Source organism: Jatropha curcas, chromosome 1, assembly GCF_041381405.1.
Source record: "Jatropha curcas cultivar XTBG-Jc1 chromosome 1, XTBG_Jcur_1.0, whole genome shotgun sequence".
In the NCBI taxonomy this organism is placed as follows: Eukaryota; Viridiplantae; Streptophyta; class Magnoliopsida; order Malpighiales; family Euphorbiaceae; genus Jatropha; species Jatropha curcas.
Genome location: NC_143151.1, coordinates 25,733,102 through 25,756,897, shown reverse-complemented (window position 1 = coordinate 25,756,897; position 23,796 = coordinate 25,733,102). Strand labels below are relative to the sequence as shown.

The 23,796-nt window shown below is 32.4% G+C and overlaps 3 protein-coding genes and 1 non-coding gene across 6 annotated transcripts; 3 read left to right on the top strand and 1 right to left on the bottom strand.

The window, feature by feature from the left end:
* The first annotated feature begins 479 nt into the window (after positions 1 to 479).
* LOC105638515 (protein ALTERED PHOSPHATE STARVATION RESPONSE 1) lies at positions 480 to 5,802 on the top strand. Its single transcript, XM_012222337.4, has 4 exons — positions 480 to 1,954; positions 3,387 to 3,607; positions 4,313 to 4,536; positions 4,628 to 5,802. Exons 1-4 carry the CDS (start codon positions 1,075 to 1,077, stop codon positions 5,466 to 5,468), a joined length of 2,166 nt encoding a protein of 721 aa, XP_012077727.1. The 5' UTR covers positions 480 to 1,074; the 3' UTR covers positions 5,469 to 5,802.
* A 1,859-nt stretch (positions 5,803 to 7,661) lies between these two features.
* LOC105638514 (chaperone (DUF3353)) lies at positions 7,662 to 11,974 on the bottom strand. The gene is made up of 3 exons (XM_012222336.4): positions 11,567 to 11,974; positions 9,055 to 9,415; positions 7,662 to 8,022 (listed from the first exon to the last, which is right to left on the bottom strand). The coding sequence occupies exons 1-3, from the start codon at positions 11,891 to 11,893 to the stop codon at positions 7,847 to 7,849; spliced, it is 864 nt and encodes a 287-aa protein (XP_012077726.1). The 5' UTR covers positions 11,894 to 11,974; the 3' UTR covers positions 7,662 to 7,846.
* A 1,584-nt stretch (positions 11,975 to 13,558) lies between these two features.
* On the top strand, positions 13,559 to 13,630 carry TRNAD-GUC (transfer RNA aspartic acid (anticodon GUC)). The gene has a single exon. It is a non-coding gene; the product is annotated as a tRNA-Asp (tRNA).
* A 1,889-nt stretch (positions 13,631 to 15,519) lies between these two features.
* LOC105638513 (uncharacterized) lies at positions 15,520 to 22,577 on the top strand. 3 transcript variants are annotated; one of them, XM_020681065.3, is made up of 13 exons: positions 15,520 to 15,888; positions 15,990 to 16,056; positions 16,166 to 16,272; positions 16,624 to 16,692; positions 16,788 to 16,842; positions 17,774 to 17,821; positions 17,926 to 18,083; positions 19,596 to 19,834; positions 20,099 to 20,189; positions 20,447 to 20,494; positions 20,773 to 20,926; positions 21,719 to 21,813; positions 22,198 to 22,577. In XM_020681065.3, exons 1-13 carry the CDS (start codon positions 15,682 to 15,684, stop codon positions 22,381 to 22,383), a joined length of 1,524 nt encoding a protein of 507 aa, XP_020536724.1. In that variant the 5' UTR covers positions 15,520 to 15,681; the 3' UTR covers positions 22,384 to 22,577. The 3 variants fall into 3 exon arrangements, with proteins under 3 accessions (XP_020536724.1, XP_012077724.1, XP_037495826.1); XM_012222334.4 differs by having other exon boundaries at positions 15,521 to 15,888; positions 20,447 to 20,575; XM_037639898.2 differs by lacking the exon at positions 20,447 to 20,494 and having other exon boundaries at positions 15,521 to 15,888.
* Positions 22,578 to 23,796: the final 1,219 nt, after the last annotated feature.

Below are 23,796 nucleotides of genomic sequence, written 5' to 3'. Positions count from 1 at the left end.
TTCCAAATTACTAAACTTCAAGCTAAAAATAATTCAGTTTGGTTCAATTTTTAATTCTTTTCAGAGTTTACTCACCTTTATTCTATGCGGGGAATTATATGTCTAATTATATGGAAAAAAATATTAATTAAATATTTATTTAACATAAATAAAATATTTTTGAATTGTGAATTTTTTTGACGAAATTTCAATTGTAAAAATTTTAAAATAACAAACAATCTTTTTTTTTTTCGAAAAATTGTTTTGGTTAATAGAGATTCAGAGAAGAATTTGCTAACTATGTGGCATTGCCATTGCAATTGTTAAACGCTAATTCATATTTACAGATTACCAAACACAAGAACAGAGCTTCTCTTTCTCTCTCTTTCTCGAGCCCCCTACCTCTCCTTTACCACCTATAGTCTTACTCTGGCGTCTACTTCTTCTCTCTCTCTCTCTCTCTCCCTCCATTTTCTTTCTTTACTAATCTCAAACCATTACTAGTTTATTAACAGAACTCTAAACCATTGCTCACTGCAGAGAGAAAAGAAAAAAAAGAAAACGAAAGCTCCTTTCTTTTTCTTTTCTTTTCCTTTAGAAGAACAGTCTTTCTGCTACAGTATCTATTCTAGCACAACGGAACGCCCTTCTCTCCCTTTATCTCTCTCTGCACTTTTTTTTTTTATTTTACTTTAATATATATATATATATATATATATAAAATATAAAATCGCCACCAAAACTGAAACCTCTTCTCTGTTCAACAAAGATAAAATTTTTCCTCAAAAAATCTTTTTGTCAATGCATTTTAGCTCTGCATTTCCCTCTTTCTAGCCAAGAAATGAAATGGGTTGCAACAGAACATCTCCAAGACCAAAGTTTGAAGCTAAACTAGGCCACGCTGTTTCTAAACATGAAATGGGTTTCTTCAAAACATTACAAAATCTCTGAAAAACACGTAGTAAGGCCCTGTATCAAACTGCCCCACCTCCTTTTTATACTAAAAGAATACAATAATTCTTTTAAGGAAACAATCTTTTTCTCTAAAAGAAGCCAAAAACCCTTCTCTAGTTTTAACAAACAGTGAAAACAATAATGGGATGTGTTGCTTCAAAGCTTGAAGAAGAAGAAGTTGTTTGTATTTGTAGAGAGAGAAAACGTTTACTAAAGCAAGCTGTGGAGAGAAGATATGAACTAGCAGAAGCACATTGTAGATATTATCAATCTCTTTATGCAGTTTCAGCTGCTATAAAGCTTTTTGTAGCCCGCCATTCTTCACCAACTTCACCATTTCTTATTACTTTCCCCCCTCCTTGCCCTTCTCCACCTTCTACTGACCAAAAAATTGTTACAAACCCTATTTTTCTTCAACAAGAGCCATCAGAGACCAAGACCCATGAAACTATTGGTTGTGAGTCATGTGGGTCTTCAACAAGTTCAGATTCTAGTGAAGAAGAAATGGCTAAAGAAGAAGAAGAAAGGGAAGACATGGGTAAAGGACATTTTGGGTACTTTTATATGCAAATGCAACCACCACAGTCACCGCAGACAGATTTTGGTTGGGATTTTTTTAATCCATTTGATACAATGAGAGTACCAGAAATTGTAAGTGGGTATAGGAGAAGTTCTGATGATGATTTAAGGGTTGTAAGGGAAGAGGAGGGGATTCCAGAGCTAGAAGAAGAAGAAAAAGAGGAAAAACCAGTTGTATTTGAAGAGAAAGAGAAAGGAGAGGTTGAAGAAAGTGGAAATGATGTTGATATGGTTAAGGTGGTGGAAGAAGGTGTTAATGGAAGCCAAGGAGCGCAAAAAGGGCTTACTGTTATTGATGTACCAGAAAAAGGTAGAGAACTGTTAGAGGCATTGAAGGATATCGAAGACCATTTTATTAGGGCTTATGATTCTGGTAAGGATCTTTCAAGAATGCTTGAGGCTAACAGAGTTTATTTGCAGTCTGGGTTGGAGGAAATAAAAGGTAGGTGTATCAGCTTTTGCTTTTTTTTTTTTTTTAATTTGTTTCTTGTGAATAAATAATGTCATTTTATAGATTATAATCAGTTTTTGCTTGAGTCCATTTTTTCAGTTGTAAAATAGTATTCTAAGTAATATGCTATAATATGTTTACATGTAGTTTCTGGTCATTTTTTATTTTTGTATTTTTCCACCTTTTATTGCTCCTCCGTTCTATTTTTCCCTTTTTTATCCATTTTCAATTTCTTTCCTTTTTCAATAAAAAAAGAAAACCAAAACCCTAACTTTCCTAAGTTAGTCAATGTAATGATACATTTGAAAGTCTACAACATAATTTCAAATGCAAGCTGTTCAGTGAGATTTATAAGATGAGAGATTTTTTCCATTTCATTTCTTCAAACTGGTTGAAGAAATTATAATTTTCGTCTTGAAATGATGATGCCTTGTTTAAATTGTGGTCTATTTTTATTTTTATTTCTTTTATATGCCCATTTCTATATGGCTTTTTATGTTAATTACTGAATCTTCTTTGCAGAAAGTAAGAATGGTCTCTATTACTTATTTCATGAAATGAACCTTCTTCTTCTTTTCCATGCCTTAAGATTTTTCATTTGTTTATACTGTTTAAGTCACCAAATTCCATTTGTTTACGTTCTGGAACTATTTAATTTTGGCATGCTAAGATATCTCCCCGTTTTCTTTTGTCTACGAATTTCTGTGTCTTATTCTTCTTCCATTGCTTTTTCTCGTCTTTTATTTTCCATTACTGACTTTTGCCCTCCAAACTTTTGAAAAGATCCACAGTGGGCCTTCTCTTTCTTTCTTTCTTTTATGTAATCTTTGTAATACCTTCTTCTGTTGAAAAGATCTGCCTTAGCTAATTCTGTTGATTTTTTATGTAAGGAATCGAATTTAATTTTCTGAAGTTCCACCTTCTCTTTTGTTTAGTTAGAACAATATTTCCATTATTCTCTACTTTGTTTTTTCCTGCTAATTGTTTCTACATGAAGTTAAAACTTGCGATCTTGCAACCCTGAAGATGATTCTTGTGCCACTCAGCCAAAGAATGTTGAATTGCTTATATTTTCTTTGACTTGTAACATGGTTTCTCTTGTCTTCCTTATTAAGGTCTATTTCATTGTTAATTTGCCTTTTAGCTTGTGCCATGCTTTTCTTTCTTTTATCCTTCCATATCCTTTTCTTAGAATGTTTTGTGGGTCCTTATCCCCTGCTTTTTTACTAAAGGCTCTGAGATTCACTAGTGAATCTTGGCTTTTATATCACATTTGTTTTCTTTATAATGTAAATTCGTCTCTTGCCTTTTATTTTTAATTTCTGGTGCTTTTATCTTCTTTTTCTGTGATGAATGTACTAGCATTTATGCTAAACTTTTGTTATCAAGCTCACAGAACTAGCCTTCATCTGGTTTAATGCAGAGAACTCAACAAAGCTCATCCAAGCTATTACATGGCATCGGTCAATTTCATCGAAGCCTTCATCATGCAAGAGTCTTGTGGCATCCAGTTCCAAAGGTTCAACTTGGACAGAATATAAGAACGATCTGTTTGATGATTATGGAGGAATGGATTCAGGAAGCCATTCACTAACACTCGGGAGGTTGTACGCTTGGGAAAAGAAGCTCTATGAAGAAGTCAAGGTAAATTAAACTCACTTCAAGCTATATTCCTTATATTCATAATTTATTTGTTTCCAGAAGAAATCAAAGAATTTCTTAGGAACTATATATCATGCCTTTGGCATTTCAAAATTCTGTGCCAATGTGTACATAAATACAGGCATTTACCAATTTGAAACTATATAACATTTACCATGGAGCAGAAACTGTATCCTAGAATAGTGCCTAGGTGCTCAACTCCAAGTCTATGCAAATTCTGTGTTTGATTAGCATTTTCTTATATATAAGCATCATTTCAATATTGATGCCATCCATCTCATTGTATTTTTAAGTTTATTACTTCAGCCTACACTTCAATTATTTTATGGTATTCAACTCTCCAAGAAATGGGATTTTATAAATCTCGACTGTTTTGCATGCATGAGGCTCTTAAGTAAGCAGCAGTCTGTTTTGGCAAACTAATGATCACAATGACAAAATGCATAGGAATTAAATTTGGTTTTCATTAGAATGTTCTTAAAGGTGAATTCAATAAGCGAAAAAGACTTGCAAATGGGCTCAAAATCCAATTCATGATATTTCTTGTTTAAACAACTCATTCTTGACTTAAAATTTCGAGTTGGTGTCTTGAAAGCTTTCTTTTGTGGGAATATAGAAAGAAATCTTCTCCTTTTTCTTCCTTCCACTAGTCCGATTTTGTTTTTCTGTTATATTTTGACACCTCAGGCTGGAGATAGCACACGGAAACTTTATGAAAGGAAATGTTCACGACTGAGAAACCATGATGTCCAAGGAGAAGATTATCTTGCCATGGACAAGACCAGAGCAGCAGTAAAAGATTTATATGCTAGGATTTTGGTTGCAATTAGAAGTGCTGAGTCAATCTCAAAGAGAATTGAAAAACTTAGAGATGAAGAATTGCAGCCTCAAATAGTAGAACTCTTAAAAGGGTAAGTAACCAATTTACCTTTAGAAAGGAAAAGCAACTATCTTTCATTTTCCTTCTTAGCATTCCTTTTCTTTTTGGTTCTCAATATGCAGCCTAACCCACACATGGAAGATCATGTTGGAATCGCATGAAACCCAAAACAAGATTCTCTTTGAAGTGAAATCTTTTGCCTCTCCTGCACATGGAAAGTTCTGCAATGACTCTCATAGGCTTGCAATACTTCAGCTTGAGGCAGAGATTAATAATTGGCGCTCGTGCTTTACTGAGTATGTTGCAGCACAAAAGGCATATGTCGAAGCTCTGCATGGTTGGTTAACTAAGTTCTTAGTACCTGAAGTTGAATTGTACTCTAGAGGCAGGAGTTCTGCAGCACCATATCGGGCTGCAGGTCCCCCATTGCTAGTGATCTGTCATAATTGGTTATCTTCAATGGAGAACTTACCACATAAGTCGGTATGTTTTGCATTGAAAAGCTTTTCAAAGGACGTAAGGGCTTTATGGGCGCAACAAGGAGAGGAACAGCAACAGAAGCGAAAAGTTGACAATCTTGCAAAAGAACTTGACAGAAGGACTCTAACATTACAAAAAGCTGAGACCAGGTGTCTGGAATCCAAGTTTATAGAATACAAATCTGAACAGGATGTAGAAAACCGTGATTACAACTTGACAGAGAAGAAAGATCAGTTGGACATATTAAGGCAGAAGCTGGACATAGAAAAAGAAAAACACCACAACTGCATGCAGGAAACACAGAGAATCACATTAAGTGGATTTCAGACAGGATTTTCGACAGTTTTTGAGTCCTTAACAGATTTCTCCAAGGCTTCTATGAAAATGTACAACGATCTTGTGAATTGCAGTCAGAATCTTGGAAAACTAGATAACCAATCATATATAGAAGGTGCTGAGGTTGAAGAAAGTGGCGGCAGGTGACAATTAAAAAAAAAAGCTTTAAATGAGCTTCTAAGAATCTACTAGTGTTTGTGGATTGCTTGTATATTATTTCACGTCGAAGCAGCTCGCTGAGACAAATTAATTTCTGTTTTTCCAGGTTTTTAAAATGGATTAGTAGATTGTTTATTGAGAATGGATGTTATTTGTATTGCCTACATTTTGGTTGCAAATTTCCTTGTTTCTTGCATCTTTTTGAAGAAAGTACAAGAAATGCAAAGATGGGGAAATTCCAGTAGGCACTTCTTGTAATTACTTATATTATAAAAATGGCGCTGAAATAGAGGAGTTTAGTATTGTTTTTGTGGTAAATAAATGACTAAATGGTGAGAAAAGTGGTGCTCAGTTATTTTGGGTTTATGTTCAAGTTCTATATGCGTTTGCCATACTATTAAGTCTGTATTTGGGCAAATTTAGTTATGACCACGGCGGAAATGAGACAAAATATTCATAAAAACCAGTTTTAACTGTTTAAGATATTGAGCTGATGGGTGATGAGTGGTCAAAATGGTATATCAGCCTTTGCTGAGTGGCTAAAACATGAGGAAGAGGAAGTATCCTGAAAAGACTTCTTTTTGGGTTTCCCTAGGATTCAATGAGAAATTATTTATATTAATGAAGAAGGTTTCTTTTCTTGACAAGTTGTCAGCTTAGCTGACAGTTGCAGGAATTTTGTACAGAAAATAATGGTGAAAGAACCCACCAATTATGCTTCTTTCTGGACACAAGCATCAGATTAGTGCAAAAGCATTATGAGACTTACAGACTTGTATTTCTGTTAGAGAAGATTGAACTGGACATTTATTAATGGTGTGAAAATTTTTGAAATGTATAATTAACTCATTCGAAAAACTAAACTACTCTATTAGATTGGTACCTTGTTTATGTTTGGATGGGAGAAAAGAAAACAAGTGAAGAAAAGAAAAAATAACAAAGGAAAGAGATTTTGTACTATTGTCAATCATTTTCTTTCTTTGCTTATTTTCTTTCCTCTATAATCCAAAAGAAAGTGTTAGTGTCTAAAGAGCCAACATTCATTAAGAGATACAAAGATAATAATAACAATCAAACAATTTATAAAACTTCCTTAATTAAAGTTATTTACATCACTAACAACGATTGGATTAACGGCGATAGATTGCATCATCAGACAAATTTTTATATACTAAATTAGATTTGAAGTTTTACTTGAAAACTAGCCGGCTCAAAAACAGAGACTGTGTATACACCAAAAAGAAAATCTACATTATCATAAATATTTGACAGTATAGTTAATAGATTTTGTTGACATTCAACAATTTTAACAAATTTAAAAATAAAGCTCTGGGTTGTTTCCAAAAATAAATTAGATTTGTAAAATATTTTTCTTGAATATAGTTTATAAATAACTCATTTCTATTGTTTGATTACAATATTAAAAATTAGAGAAAATTTATTATAATTTATAAGACATTATTTAGAATTATAGAAATTTTAAATTTATAGTCGTGTTTATTATTAATAAAAAAATATATAAAAATGATAAATATGTTTATATATATATATATATATATATATATATAAGAAAGAGAATGATTTAATGGTTGAAAATTGAGACAGGTGTGATAAAGCTATTGAAGAGAAATGATCTATCACATCAGTAAAACAGACAACGCAAATGATAAAAGAGATAATAATGCCATGCCTCAAATTTAATGGACATGATAGGTTGGCAGCAAATCCGTCTCTCAAAAGTTGAGTTGTTCTAATTCTGAAAACTTAAATGAATTGCTCATGTTTCACATTATAATAATTACCGATTTTATTCTGCCCAATCTGTCACCATTAACAAGTCCCATCTCTTTCGTTCAGACGAAAAAAAAAAAAAAAAGTCTCATTTAGTAAATTGTAAGTGAAGTGCCATAAAATGAATCCCTCCATGCACATAATTTAGTTTGGACATAACCAGCTTTCTATGAGTTTCATTGAGTTCAAGCTGCTTTATGATTCACAAAAAAGGGAAAGGATATCAGATTCAGATGTATTGCACCAGAAATTGCTCCAGACTTTCATGTTCACAATCTTGTGTTCTAAATTATATAGTTTCACAATTTAAAAGTAGCTTCCATGTTTTTTCCAATGTACATCAGTAAAGAAAGACGAAGTTGTCAATACATGACTGAAAGTACCTCTTCATATAGATAATACTTGCACATGTTTTTATTGCAATTCTCTAACAGATTTCAGATTAATGCATTTGTTACATTCTGTTTGTAGGTTTGTACAAAGGCAATGATACACATCCTAATTAAAAAAAAGCTCAGGTATGATCATGCAAATGAATAATTACAGGTTTAATTGTTACCAATTACAATTTAATCCTACCTTAGGTAAAGCGAAATCAATAATTGAGAAAAAAGAATGAATTCACTAACTACAGCAGCAGGGGAGTGTAAGCCTAGAAATGGGACAATGTCCACCTGCAACCAACTCTCAACAGCTGAACCCACCACAGCGCCGGCAACAAGCCCTCCTAAAGCTATTACAGTGGCCTTTCCTGCAGTATGTCACAGTAAACTGTATTAGATGCTTTCCAATGTCTGATTCGCTGAATTTCTGAAGAACATCGAATTTACTCTATGCAAGCAGACAACTAGTCTAAGTCTTGGCATTCTTCTTATTCGTTTTCATGTAATTGTCAATCATTGAAACAAGTATTAATATTTTTCACAAGAGACCCACTACTTTGCTGAAGATCCGTTCATCGGCTAGGCCTAAGCTTCGGAATTTCGATATTTTGCAAAGGCCTGGTCCACTTGACACACTTTCCCATGGCCCAGGCCCCAAACAGGTCTATGGTGAATACCAATTCTGACTAACTATTTAAGTTTTTTTAAAGAGCAAGAAGAAGAAGAAGAAGAAATAAATGCGGAGTCTGATTTTATACAGTCAAACCATTTAAGTTTTCAACTGCCACGTGTCAATCTCATGTCTTGATCTTCCTTATATGGCAATACCATTTTGCTTACTTTCCCTTCCTTAATGAATATATCAGCAGAAGAAGGTCATCAAAATCAGGAAAAGAAGTGACACTTGATAGGCAGTATAACCTTAACAGACTAAACTAGATATAGCATGGTACTCTGAATAACATCAGAACAACATCTGAAACCACCACAGCCTGAAGTGTTCCCAAATTCATGAGAAATGAAATTTAACTCTCCAGATCCCTTTCATAATCAAAAGCTTAGGTTATAGCAACAGGCAAGAGCAGGAAGTAAGCTATTCGGTTTTCACTAAAGATGGACTTAGAGTCGGAATTTGCATCATGCGTTGGTTTCATTAAGACTGTTTTTGCCACTTGTTTTAATCTACAACTGGGGGATAAGCATCCTTCTCTGTTCTATATCTCCTACATGTCTAACAGTTATGAAGTTGACATGATCAATCAATTGTAAAATTTCTATCATTCAGAACTATGTAACTTTTCATGACTCTTCCAACTTCAAAAAGTGCAGGAAATGTTAAAATTTCTGCAAAGAAACCCTCTAAAATATTCATTAAAAACCACATAGAAAGATAGCATTACCTAACTTCACATTCTTTTTGGTCATGAAGTACAAGGAAGCTCCAAAACTCGTGGCTAAGATCAACCCAGGAACATCAGCCCCACCATAAGGTGCCACAGGTGATGTAGAAGCTCCATTAACATAGGTTAAAACCATCATAGCTCCATAAACTCCTGCTTGTATTCCCAGATCACCAGTTGATGGCGTTTCCACTGAAATGGGTGTATTTTTCATACTTGCCTGTAGCCACTGAGTTACCGATCCCATCCCTGGGCCATTTATTGGTTTAACATCAGCATAGCGGATGGCACTATTTACAACTTTTCCAGCTCTACGTTGAGTTAAGCTTCGCATAAGCAACATATCATACGCAGCCTCAACCTAAAATGCAAGCAACTATATAGATTAGAAAAACAATCATTAAAAAAAAAAAAAAAAACATTATTATTATATTACTTGGCAATATCAACAGCGAAACTTTCTCTGAGCACAACTTAGGCTCACGATTATAGATAAAGAATATAATTTGAGAAAATTGCGGTGAAGCTAATGAAACTATCCCTACAAGTTACAATTTAAATCAATACTACTTATAGCTTCAAGCAGAATTATAATTCAATGGGTCTAAATATAAGCAAAAGCATCTAATGAAAAAATAGAAAAATGTAAAATTTTCTTTTGCCTTACTGAAATTTTGAATAATAATTCATAAAGAACATAAGGAGTTTTTGAACCTTACAACATTCAAAAAGCTTCAAATAATGGTTGAAACAGGATGTCATAATTGAAGCTTCGCATACAACACATACAAAGGGCGCGAAATTACACACAACATATTTTAAAGATCCATTCAAGAAGATTAAATTAAATCTAATGGAGGAACTGGTATGTTATAGCTAGTTGTCAAAGCTAGCAGTTCAATTTTCCACTATTGCATTGCTCGTAATGACAGGTACATAGTTGTGAAAATCGCACCTTAGGCGTGCCTGACTGAAGACGCAGGTCCTGGAGCCGCAGGAGCAAGGCGCAAAACAAGCGCACCTTTTGTGTTTTTATACCACAAACAGATGTTAGGGCTTTTTTTTTTTTCAAATATGTGGTCCAACAGTGTTTATATAGGCTCCTACGAATAACTTAAAAAAAGAAAACTCTAAAAGGATTAGAAGATATTGGTTGATTAGAACTGCAGAAGGGAAGAAAACCATGCAGCTCCACCTCAATTTGGGTATGTATGTTAACATTTCCCTCAATTTTTTTCTCAATTTCCCTCTCTATCTCTATTTGATTCTACTCCAATCTCTCTTAAGTCTAATAGCTTCAATTACAAGCTGTTATGCAGCCAAATCTTTCGCTGATTTATGCTGCTGAAATTACAGGACAAATGGTCATTATTTTTAATTTACGGCTGTTGAAAGTATGATTTATATATTAAGTTATTAAGTTAATTAGTTTAGGGCTGCTGAAATTATTATTTATATATTAAGTTATTACATTAATTAGTTTAGGGCTGCTGAAAATAATTATGTTTTTTATATTAAGTTAATTATTTTAGTACTGCTGAAATTGTGATTTATAAGCACATTAAGGTATTCAGACCTGTAAGTTGATATATGTAAACACATTAAGTTAGTAACTTGCATGCAGACTTTGATCAATTGGAAGTTGGAAGTAAAAAAGTTTTTTTATATAAATATTATGAAATTCACTTAGTCATATTTTATAAAAATTGTATACTTATTCATTTATTTATTCAAAAAATTCAAATGCACTTAGTTCATTTGTCAACTAAAGTTACTACATACACTAATTCTTTACTTGACGAAAAGCTATCTTTAATGCTTGTACAAGTTTTAAAATGCAATGACCTGAACTTTTAATGTTATGATTTGGCATGAAGCAGGACTAGGATGCATTTAGAACGAATGTCGGACCATAATTCTTAACATCTTCTTATGCATAGCCTTTCAACTATATTTAGATATTCTAAGTATTAGATAGTATTAAGATGAATTTTTTGTTCACATTTAGAATTATTTTGTATACATCTATATATATATATTGCACCTCACCTCGCTTAGGAGCGCCTTAGCCTTGTGCCTAGGTTCTAGGACCCCCTTGCGCCTAACAACTGTGACCAAGGAACAGCATTCCCAAGTCCTAAAAATTAACTATCTAATGAATTTAAAACTTGAGAAGATACAGTTACTACACATCAACTTTACCAACTTAACAACATATGTTAGCTTTACAATAAATCCATGGTTAAAACAAACGCAACATAAAATTCAATTGATTACCTACTAAAAATCGATATTGAATTTTACAATCATGATAAGATTATTCCATTCAAATTTCACAGCTTTGTAAGCTAAACATTCAATTCCTCAATCCAATTGTAATAATTAAAGAATAATCTCGAAAAGTGCAAACTTAAATCCAATAAATAAAATTTAAGCCAGAACGTCAAAATCAACTGAATTAAACATCAAAATAACCTAAAAGCAGCTGAATTCATAAATTCACTAAAATAACCTGAGCAATCGCATCCTGGTCATCCTTGCACGTCGCAAGAATGGACTTTTTGGCGCGAAGTATATCATCAAACGAAGCGTTTTCCGAGACGCCAAGAAGTTTGAGTGCGTTCTCCACCGACATCTCAAACGGCGCCGAATCATCGGCTCGTGAACCGGCTCGCGCACTCCCGACGAAGGAGCGCCGGAGAGGCACGATTGTGACTCTCCAGGGGTCGTTCTTTAAGGACTTTATTTGAGAAGTGGTTGTGGCGGAGCTAGGTGGTCGAGGGAAAGGCGAACCAGAAGAGAGACGGTTAGGCCGGACGGAGAGTGTGGCCGCAGCCATTTTTGTGGACAAAAATGTAACGGACTGGTTATTGTGTTCGTAATAGAGTGACTGTAACTGGACGAACGAGTAAGCAGCGGTTTAACGAGATAGATTTTTTATTGAGGAAATGTTAAGGCGTTGACGCGGCATCATTACCTGTTGAATGTGGATCGTTCGATGGAATGGCTAGATGGTGTGATCAGAGGTCAACAGCATGTTTTCGTTTTCCTTTTTTTTTTTTTTTTCCTTGGAATATTATAAATACTCAATAATTGAGTCTCAATTATTATGTTGCAAACAAATTTCTTTAACGAAAATAAATGACTTATTTATTTACATGTGTTAAACTTATAATCTATGACAAATAATTTGAACTAAAATGGTAAATTTCACTATAATCTGGTTTGGGTTTTTTTTTTTTTTTTTTTCTGTTTAACACTGGATTGGATTTATAAAACGGAATATGATGCAAGGATAGTTCTACATTTGATAATTCTTTTAATTCAGTGACAGGGTGGGCAACAAAAATGACTCTCGTGCACTCCAAAAACCTAAAATTTAGAAGATCTTTTTTTTTTATTTAATTCCAATGAGCTCTCATCGGTGATCACCTTTCTTTTTTTTTTTTTTTTTTTTAAATAATCTTTGTATCTGTATCTAAAACTAAGTTATTGTCGTCCAAATATTATATTGAGATTCAATTTTACTCTTATTTTGAATTTTTTATTATTAGATTTAGTTTTAAATTATTATTGTCATCATTATAATGATCATGTATAGCGTCTTTTGTTATTTGAATAGGATAATTATGCTGAAAGAGATGCAGCTCTTCTCTCTAATAGAAAGAAAAAATTTGAAGTAATCAGATTTGACTTGTAGAAAAATCATAAGTCGAACAGTGGTCATGAATAATCACCAAATAAAGCAATTATATTATTTATATAAATAATTTATTATTAGATTTTCTAGTCTTGTTTGTTTGTTTTGCGTATTCCTGCCGTTAAATGGCATAGGCTATAGCGTGCACACTAGAACCACTGGAAAAGACAAATTCTGATTAGATGTCAATTTCGGGTTCAACTGGTAATTATATAATAGGTGACAGTGTTATATACTTACCTTTATATAAAAATAAATTTGGTACCCATTAAATTTAAAATTATTATTAATATTTGATAGTGTAAAAACCAATATTATAATTAATGTATAGAAGAATTAGCAAAATGAAGTTCATCCATCCTACTTTACTTGCATGATTTGACAAAATATACATATTAAAAATTTAGTCAACAAATATTATTTTGGTATTTTTTACCATTAATTCATTAAGATATTAATAAAAATCTTTCATTTAATTACAATCATAAAGATTATTAGGAGAAAAATAATTTTTAAAAATATATAAATTTAAAAATTTTGCAAACATTTTGAAATATCTAAAAAAATAAAAATAAACAAAGAAAATGGAAGGGGAAAAAGCATGTATTTGCTTTCATTATATATAGGAATATCCATTCAATCTTCAATCTGTCACAATGAAGTCTGTTTTGTTTGAATTTATGATTATTCAAGTTCAACACCGTGTCCATGTTCACTGGAAGGTCACGAAACTGGATGATGGTATCAACGAAGTCTTAGTGCTCTTTTTGTTAAATAGTTTTTGAGCAGCATCTGAAACATCAAGTCGTTGTAGTATAGTGGTGAGTATTCCCGCCTGTCACGCGGGTGACCCGGGTTCGATCCCCGGCAACGGCGTTTTTTTTTTTTTTTAACGTTTACTGATCGATAAAGTAAGATTTTCAACCTTGATTTTATTTTTTTTGTGATTGGAATTCAATACTTGATTATTTTTCATTATCTCAGCATTAGACTTAGCAGTCAGTATTTATAGAGAAAATGAATAATTCGCATCAATCACGGAAGGGAAAAATCTAATTAAGAGCTTATATGGTATAATCATACAAGATGCAACCATAGCCACTCTACATGCATATATTATTAGAATTAGTCCACTTTTGTGTCTCAATCTAGGTTGACAATAACTAAAAAAAAAATTACATAATGCACATGCTAAAAAACATGCAAAGTTGAAAGTTGATTTTTTTTTTGTTTTTTTAAAACAACCGGTATCCGAATTCTAAGAACCAGAAACCGCCTAATCCGGTTCGGGGTTAGATACAGTTAAGAATCTTCATCCCTAGCTGCAGGTGTGTTTAGTGAAGATCAAATACGAAAGCTCTTTTCACATGTCCAGCTTTCATTGCTAACTGAGCTACAAGCCGAAGGTTGAAAGTTGATTTCTTAGTATTGCCTAAACCTGTAGTTGTAAGAGTTCGTTTTTCTTCTCTTCTTATTTAAAAAAAAAAAAACAAAATACAAGATATAAAAAGGTCCCTTGACACTGATATGGCCCATTTTACCTTATTTTCTTTTGATTTTATTAGTAGAAAGTGCAATAAACCATGAAAGATTTAGAGATTTTAATTTGGTGAAGGTGAATGATTTGGTGTTTGAACTTTTAAAAAATTACCCATAAGTAGTGACACAAGTAGTTAGACACATTTAAGTATAGTTGCTCTCAATTTGTGGGAATGAAGAATTTGTGTAGTTGTGTAGTTGGAACTTTTAAAATTACCCATGAGGGTTTGCTTGCAATTTGTGTAATTGCTCTATCCTAACAGCTGAGCTATGATGAATGTTTCTGGGTCTGCAGGTTGCTTGGGATTCTGGTATTAGAACTCTGCTTGTGGAAGTGGATGACTCACAAGCTTGCTCTATGCTTACTCAGTCTGCTCCTCTTCCTTCTCATGTGGCTAATCTGATTCTTAACATAAAAGAATTGCTTACGAGAGATTGGCAAGTCCATATTTTCGCATATTCATAGATAATCATGCTTTTGATACTCCTTCACAGGGACCTTCTTATGGTTTTAAGTTGATGTTACTTTTATGTTTCTATTCTGTCATTTTTTATAATCTTTTCTAGGTGCAGATTACCTATTGCCAATGATTTTTCGTTTCCTTTTCTTTACCGTAAAATGTACTAACATTAAATTTCTTTATAGGAAAGTACACTCAGTCATAGAATAGCTGGTTAAATAAATTCTGTTTGCTATAACTAATTTATTAATGAAATTATTATCAATTTATTTTAATAATATTTTTTTATGTAATAGAATTTATTTTATCTATAATAAATTTTGATTTTTTTATTTTTTTATTAAATGCATTTATAACCATTTACATATAAATAATTTACCAACATACTTAATTCTCATAGTTTTATGTTCGAAACTTAAAGTTAATACTCTATTTCTAATTAAATTTAAATGCACAATCTATTTAAACGGAATAAAAAAAACATAATCTATTTTATTATTGATTTCAACATGAAATTGCAAATAGTATTTTTTTTATAATAATTATTTAAACAATATCAATTTTATGCTAGCGAAATACGGAATTTCCGAGTAGTATTACAAGAAGCATATAATCTTTATATGGAACCTTGATAACCTATTTCTTTTCCCAAAAATTTTGAAAAAAAATGAAACAAAGAAAACAAAATATCGAACAAATATGTGGGAATGAAGAATTTACATTAGCCTAGTACGTGGCAAGGACCATGTTCACATCTTTCCGACTTGGCCATATAGGAAATGAGTGTAGTGTTGTAGACAAGCAGTCAAGCACCAGCCAGAAAGAAGCAAAAATCAAATATAAATAATAAATTGCCATCAGCTTTCTTTATGTAGCCAATTTGAGTAGCAGTTAAAAAAAAAAGCCCGTTAAAGAGAGGGAAAAGAAATGTTGGGTTGTTGGAAGTTCCCACTCACAATCCCGCCATCTTCTATAAACACAAGATATAGAAATGGGTTTTCTTGCAAAGCAGAAACCCCAAAAATCCATGCTAATAATGGAGACCAGAGCAGCAATGACAAGAACAATAAGAAAGTAGTCATCGTTGGCTCTGGTTGGGCTGGTCTTGGTGCAGCTAATCACCTTTGCAACCAGGTTACTGTTCTTTTGGGTGTAAAATCTTTATTGTTTTCTATGATGAATAAATTAATTGTAATTGAGGTTAAATATTTTGTTTTTGATTGGGATACTTTTAGGGTTTTGATGTTGCTGTTCTTGAAGATAGTAATGGTTTTGGCAGTCCAGATGATGTTGGTATCCAAGGTAAAATCATTATTGGTCTCAAAGAATAGCAGAGGATTTATTCCAGATTACTGTTTTTGATAGTTGAGTGTAATATTCTCTATTTATTTATTTATTTATTGTAATTCAGGTTTTTGGAATCCCTACCAAAATATATTTAGTCTTGTTAATGAACTGGGTATCACACCGTTCACTGACAAACTACAATCTGCACTTTATTCTACCGGGGGATTGGAGGTAATTAAATTTATTTTCAAATTAGAAAAGATTCATAAAAATGGTTGTCTGACCAATTAGCTTTGGCTCATTAGTATTGGAGTAGTAGGGTTGTGAGTTTGCTAATTTGAACTGTAGTCAGAGCCAGTAACAAAAAAAAAAAAGAGTTGGTTGAACAACTTGTATAAAATTGTTTGATTAACTCCATTTCTAGTTGTGGAATAAAATGGGAAATTCAAAAGTAAAGCTACTTCCCAATAGATTTTCTTTATTGTTATTAATTTTTTTTGGTTTAATGATAAGGTGGTATAATAGGCCAACTTTCATACACGGGATTTATTAAGATAAACAGATGCAATTGTTGTTCTGCAGGTTGAATTTCCAGTATTCCAAGATCAGCCTCAACTGCCTACACCCTTGGGAACCTTGTATTATACTCAAGTATGCCTTAAATTGTATCTTTAGGACTTGCAATTCTCAGTAATAAAGATTTATAGGACTTGCAATTATAATCTTCACTATGTTATTATGTGCAGTTTGCAAGGCTTCCATTAGTGGATAGATTAACATCGCTTCCTCTAATGACTGCAGGTGCACTCTTTTATTTGATCATTTATTTGTATTTAATGAACTAGTGTGTTTACTGTTATAGGTGCTTGCAGTAAACTGACATTACTTAGTCAACTATGCATTGGTTATCAAGTCTTTTAACAAAAACCCTGTTTCTATAAAACCTCAACTATATCAAACTCATACTTATCCCCAAGGGACAACCTGGTTGTTAAGGCTTGATGCTTGAGATTTCCTTTATAAGTTCTTAGGTTTACATTTTTGGCGGGGCAGGGGCTTTTATAGGAAAGGAAAATCCACCCTCTATTGTGTTATTCTTTTCAATTTTAAATGTACGCAAAAAAAAAAAAAAAAAAAAAAAACTAATATTCCAGGTCTCTACTACGAATTTGTTTTTCCAAGTAATAGATACTCTAGTAATGAGCAACCAAGTCAAATTTGATTGTGAAGTAGGGAAGTATTTCCAGTGTCCCTAAATTCTGGTTTCAGCATTTGTCTCTACAAGATCCGGATGATTAAAAGAACAAAAATAAAATAATTCGAGATTTGATGAAAATTTCCATACTTGTATCCTGCTATTATCTTTTACAAATTGTATAGACTCGGTCTCTATCATATGTGAAGTGCTGACTGTAATTTTCTTGCTTGAGGCCATCGACAGCAGATACTTTGAGGCATTTATCATTTATAATATTTTCATTCTAGATCTAGAATATCCATTTTGTCCCTTCTAACACGAGGTTGTCAATAGCTTATTGCTATTTCTAGATTACATTTCCTCAAACTTATAATATATGGCACTCATTCATTTGTCAATAAAACAGAAATAGATAGTGGCATCCAAGTTATATGTTTTATGGTTGATATAAAATCAGTATGTATGTTAAGAATAGTTTTGTATCCTTTTGTAATTTCTGCCAACTGATTGTCAATCTCTATCTTCTGTTTGTAGTAATTGACTTTGACAACACTGACATGGCCTGGAGAAAGTATGATTCAGGTAAGATCTCAGCTGCAGCTGTGGATTTTCAGCGTTAGAAAATTACATTTTACCTTTACTTGACAGATGTCGATGAAGTGTCTTATTTGGAGGTTTACTGATAGTTACTGCGAGGGAACTTTTCAAACAGTTTGGCTGCTCAAAAAGACTTTACCAGAATGTTTTTGGTCCGTTGCTTCAAATCGGTTTGTTTGCCCCAGCAGAACATTGTAGTGCAGCTGCGACACTTGGATTGCTATACTATATCTCACTTGCTCATCAGGTATAATACTTGGTTTCCTTTTATTTTATAAAAACAAAAGTATATTATCGATGAATCTTAATAATTTTACATTTTGATGCCTCAATTTTATAATTCAGTGGTTATGATAGTGAAGTTGTACTCTTCTTTATTGCAGTATAATGATGAAAGCTAAGTTGTCTGTTAAATCTCCAAAATTTCCAATTCTATGTCATCTGAATGAAATAAATTTTACAAATCAGACTAGAATACTCATGTGGTTGCATTTCTATTTAAGTCAAGAATTTAAAATTCAAAAAAAAAAAAAAAAAAAAAAAAAAGGGAAAATTAGAATGAATCAATGAAAGCTTGCCTGGTGTTCGTTTGGAATTTGAGTAAGGAATATCTCTTTACGAGGTTATTATCGATTTTGAGACAAGAATTAACCTCTTTTTTATTTGGTATAACTGCTTGAGCTGGACATAGGGAAACTTTCACATCTGGCTTTGAAGAAGGTAGACTTGGAAAAAAAAAATCATTTTACTAGTATTTCTAACTTCTAATTGCTCTAGCTCATTTCGTACCTAAGAAGCTGATGTGTGAATAAGAATTAATTTTATTTCACCACCTAGCTACTTTAGGTTGATTGTATATCCTGGTAGGGAAATCATAGACACCTTTCCGTACATTGTATCCAGCATACTTTACTTTTCTAATCATTTGATAATTTCAACAAGCACACATTCCACTTTCTATATGCCCCAAAGTTCTTTCAAAAATTAATCCATGTTTCTTTAGTGGTAACAACCATAATGGTAATCAAATCAATCCATGTAAAAACAAATTAAAACATAAATAAGGAATCTACATAGTCAAGGGATGAAAGAACTCCATGTTTGGCTTTTCTTCTTCTTCTTCTTCTTCTTCTTCTTCTTTTATGAACTCTCAAGTGAGGCCAAATAGACTTATTAGTATCACATAACATTAGCTAAAATTTTTGTCTCAATGATTGCCTGGAGAACCGTGAAAAACAAAAAATAATGTTATCTTAAACTTTCTAAGCCATATCCATCTATATATTGAGGTGAAAGAGCCCGGGAAGAGCAAACATCGGTGCAAGAATTTCGGGAACAGAAATACCAATCGTTCTAGCTTTTTAGGATAATCCAATACATATACTGGATTGGTGGACATTGATCTATTCAACTAATGAGTTTTAATCTTCCATTTCTAGCTTTTAAGATCTGTTACATGACCCTTCTCCAACCATGCAAAAGCCTCTCAAAGCAGGGGGCCTTGTGTACTGAGGAGACCTAGCTTTGAAGATTTCTTAGGACATCTGGTAGGAGACTTGTATGCAAGTTATTTTTGTCGGGCAACCCATTTGTAAACAAATTATATGATATATTGAAGTTATCAAAACTCAAATCTCTGCCGGATCTAGCTTATTTTTTGAACACTGTATGCTTCTTCATCATTGCCAAGCATGTTTATATAATGTTATTGTTTTGCTTGATCAAATGGTCTACAAGTGTTTCTTGTGGGTTATTGCAGAAAGATTTTGATATGGTATGGTGTCGTGGGACCATTAGAGAACAGATATTCAATCCATGGATGGAATTGCTAAGGACTAAAGGCTGTCAATTTCTTGACAGTGGAAAAGTAAAGGATTTCGTCCTTAATGAAGAAACAAGTTGCATTTCAGAAGTGGTCTGCAGCAATGGGACCTATAAAGCTGATGCAGTTATTTTGGCTGCTGGAATCTCCGAGGTTCAAGAACTTGTCAAGAATAGGTTTGTTGTTCCAAAACCCATTTTAGTATCTTTTTCCTTTTTATATTAATCTGGAACTTGTTCAGCTGTCGAGTTAAACAGAAACTCTCTATTATATATTGTGTGCTCAAAAAAGTTCCGCATAGAATAGTTGATGAGCAGTATAACAATATTAAATGCGGTTAGTCTAAGCAAATTCGGAATTCTGTTTTATTAATGGAGTAGCATTCTCAGCTTCCACTGTATAAGCTGTCCTGTTTTAACTGGCAGTTGGTTTCTATGTAGTGCAGTATTATTTACCCGGGAGGAGTTTCTGAAAGTTTTGAACCTAGCTGGCATTGACGTACTTACATGTAAACTGCAGCTTGACAGAAAGGTTATTCAGGAACTTCTTGTTATTTGGCAGATATAGGAATAAAAGATAACTTAAAATATCATCAAAAGCTTACGTTCCACCTTCCAAGTTTCAATTTGCTTTTTCTTGGACTAATTATCAATTAAGTGAAAAATTGTGTTCTACAGAATTTCTTTTCACCTAGCTAATATATGGGTTCTACAACTACAAGTGTCAGCATGACAAATGCATAACACGTGATTATTTTACTGATTTGTATAAATTTCCTATATTACCAGGTCAGCATTCCCCACGCAGCCAATGCTTGTTCTGCATTTGATAATTCAGTTGGGTGGACTTTTTTCAACTTGAATGCAATTCATGATGAGCATAAAGACAGTCAAGTGACAATCATACGGGCTGATTTTGTGATTACCTCTTTTTCTGTCTTTAGTCCATTTTTCCATCTATTAAAGAAAATAAACTTTGATCTATCATTCATTACTCCCCATACAATTGGGGGAGTATGTAGGAGTTAATTTTTAATCGAATATATCAACTTCAATGTCTGTGCCACTTCTGTTCTAAGTTCTCATTCATCTTTGCTTTTAACTTCTGTATGCAGTATCACGCCAATGAGTTGTTGCCCCTTAAGGATGAACTTGTAGTTTCAAAAGTAATGTCTTATCTCTCAAAGTGCATCAAGGACTTTGAGAATGCTAATGTGACAGATACAGAGATTGCAAGATTTCCGAAGTCCTTGGCTCACTTCTTTCCAGGTACTGTTAATCTGTTATAAGAGGTTGGTTGACTGAGGAAAAAAAGTCTCTAGGCTGCATGCATGGATTTGATGATATCATATTGGATACTCTTAACTTGCTTATGCTATAACATGCTTTAAAATAATGCTAACTAGGCATTTTAGGTGGTAATTAAGACTAATAAGGCCTCATTTCAGATTGAGTTTGCCGCTTTACAAAATCGCATTTTGACCTTTTCTTGTGTTTTGAATTTTTTCTACTGCTTTTTGTAAACCATGGTTTGCAAAAAGCTGAGAAAAGCCAAAAAAAATGTAGAAAAAGCTGGAAAAAATAGCTTTTCCAAGTCCATGTTTGCTAGGATGTAAATATAGTAAAAGCACTTTGGCGAAAGCAATCCAACTGCATTGTTAACATACACTAATATCATTAGTATAAATGAATTCGACCACAATCATTTGAAATTTTATGTTTCATATTTGGTATAAATGAAGTTGCTGTGGAATTTAACATGACTAAACCAAACACTATCATTTGTAAATGAATTTCATACTTAAAAACCACCCATGCCAAACAAGGGTAAGAGATTAGCATCTGTATTGTTCAAAATTAACAATTTATATGTATGAGCATTTTGGTACTGAAAGTAATGATTCTTAGCATGTTTATCCTTCCACGACTGATGTAAAATTAAGTACTGTTTTCTATCAAATCCATTCCTCTATCTTCGCTTCAAAGTAAGCCCACTCTCTCATGCATCAGATCTACTTCATCTTTTTAGCAATTATATTTTTTATGTTATGTCTCTCAAAGGTTCATATAAATATATGATGCGGGGGTCTACATCTTTTCCTAACTTGTTCATGGCTGGAGATTGGATCATAACCCGTCATGGATCATGGTCACAGGTAGCATATTCACTTTTCTTTGTTTTACTAGAGGCTAATATGACATTTCTATTAGCAGTAGCAGATTTTGGAAAATCCTAGACTTCTCATGGGCCAATGAATAATAATTTCTTACAATACTATTTTCATGACCCTAAAGCTGATTTTTGGAAAAAGTTCAAAAATGAATTTTTTTTTTTCCATATCTAAATCTTTTTTTTTTCCAATATCAGTTTTGAAACTACAGAAAATCAATATTGCAAAAAGTTACATTTGTCGGAATATCAAGATTACTCTTAATTTTAGTCCGGAATCTGCTATTAGTAATAACAATGTACAACAAGCCTTAAATTTGGAAAACAGAAACTGAAGAATGATAACTGTGTCAACACATTGACCTAGCAGGAAAAGTCTTATGTTACCGGATTGGAGGCTGCCAACCGGGTGGTAGACTTGCTTGGAGAAGGAAGCTTTGCTAAAGTAATAGCTGTAGAGGAAGATGAGCCTCACGTCGAAGCTCTTCGGAGCCTTAACCGAAGGTTCAGTGAGATAACTGAGCAATTTCCATTGTTTGATTATTTCCTCCAGTGAGCTTGCAATTGGAATTTCTGCTGCAACGTAATGTAGCATTACAAAGTTTGGAAAAAATGCTTAATTGTTAATTTTTTTGCTGGTTTCATTTTTGAATACACCTAAACAAATTATTCTGCTGAAGATAAAGATGTATTTGATTGTATTTTCTGTTGAAAACATTACTTGCAGCTTTGAGCTGTCATCTGTGTCTATTTATGTTTATGAAATAAAGCCAGTGTTATGAAAATAAGATAATAGTCTCGTACTTAAAAGATATGGGGATATTCGTAGTATGTGAATAATAATAATAATAATAATAATAATAATAATAATAATAATAATAAAGGCTATAATTGTAAAATTTGGAGATTCAAAAAAATAATAAAGGCCACAATTCGTTAGGCTATTTCGTCGGCTTTTCTCTTCACAACAGATTATCAACCTGACAGCGGCTGTGATATTATTTTCCCAAGCTCAACTCTAAAACAGCTTTAGACCAAGCCACCAAGCCATTAAGGTAATGATAAAAACTTTCTCCGTCAATATAAATCGTTGTGATTATTTATCTCAATATATAAAACGTGTTAAGTATTTTAAAGAGTAATAAATACTCTTTTCGTCCCATTTTATTTGCTCGTTTTGATAAAATATGCATATTAAAAATTTAAACAAGAGATATTATTTTGCTCTCTTTTACCCTTAATTCATTAAGATATTAATAAAAATCATTCATTTAATGAGTATTATGAAAAAATAATTATTTAAATATAAAAATTTAAAAACTTTGCAAATATATTGGGACATTCCAAAAACGGAGAGAGTAATTTTTTTCAATTTTATATTATTTATATTAAATATAATAATTGCACACCTAGTAGTAAGTGCATATATAACCCGCTATAGATCTGGGTTCCTGCTATAGATCCGGGTTCGAATCCCCCTCCCCAATACTCAAAAAAAAAAAAATTTATAACTAGCAGCTAGTACTTCTCAAAAAAAAAAAAAATATTAAATACAATAATTATCTTCATAAATTATCCTTAGTTTCGAGATAAATTACCTTTCATTTTATTATAACTTGTTTTCTCCGACGCATAAATATAATTTAATTTATATAAATAATTTTCTTTAATCTTTTCATTATAAATTATAACATTATAATAATTTATATTAATAAAAGTCTAAGAGCCTTTACAACATAAAAAATAATATTTTATAAAATAGTAAAATAAAAAAATTCAATAACTAAATAACTTGTTAAGAAAAAAATATATTTATAATAAAAAATTTTAATAAGTAAATAACTTGTTAAGGAAAAACATATTTATAATAGTATGATAACCAAATTTTTATAAAATAAAATTATTTTATCGACCTATCTAAATTTTCTTTTAGCGTTTTTAATTTAATTAAATTAATTTTTTCACATAT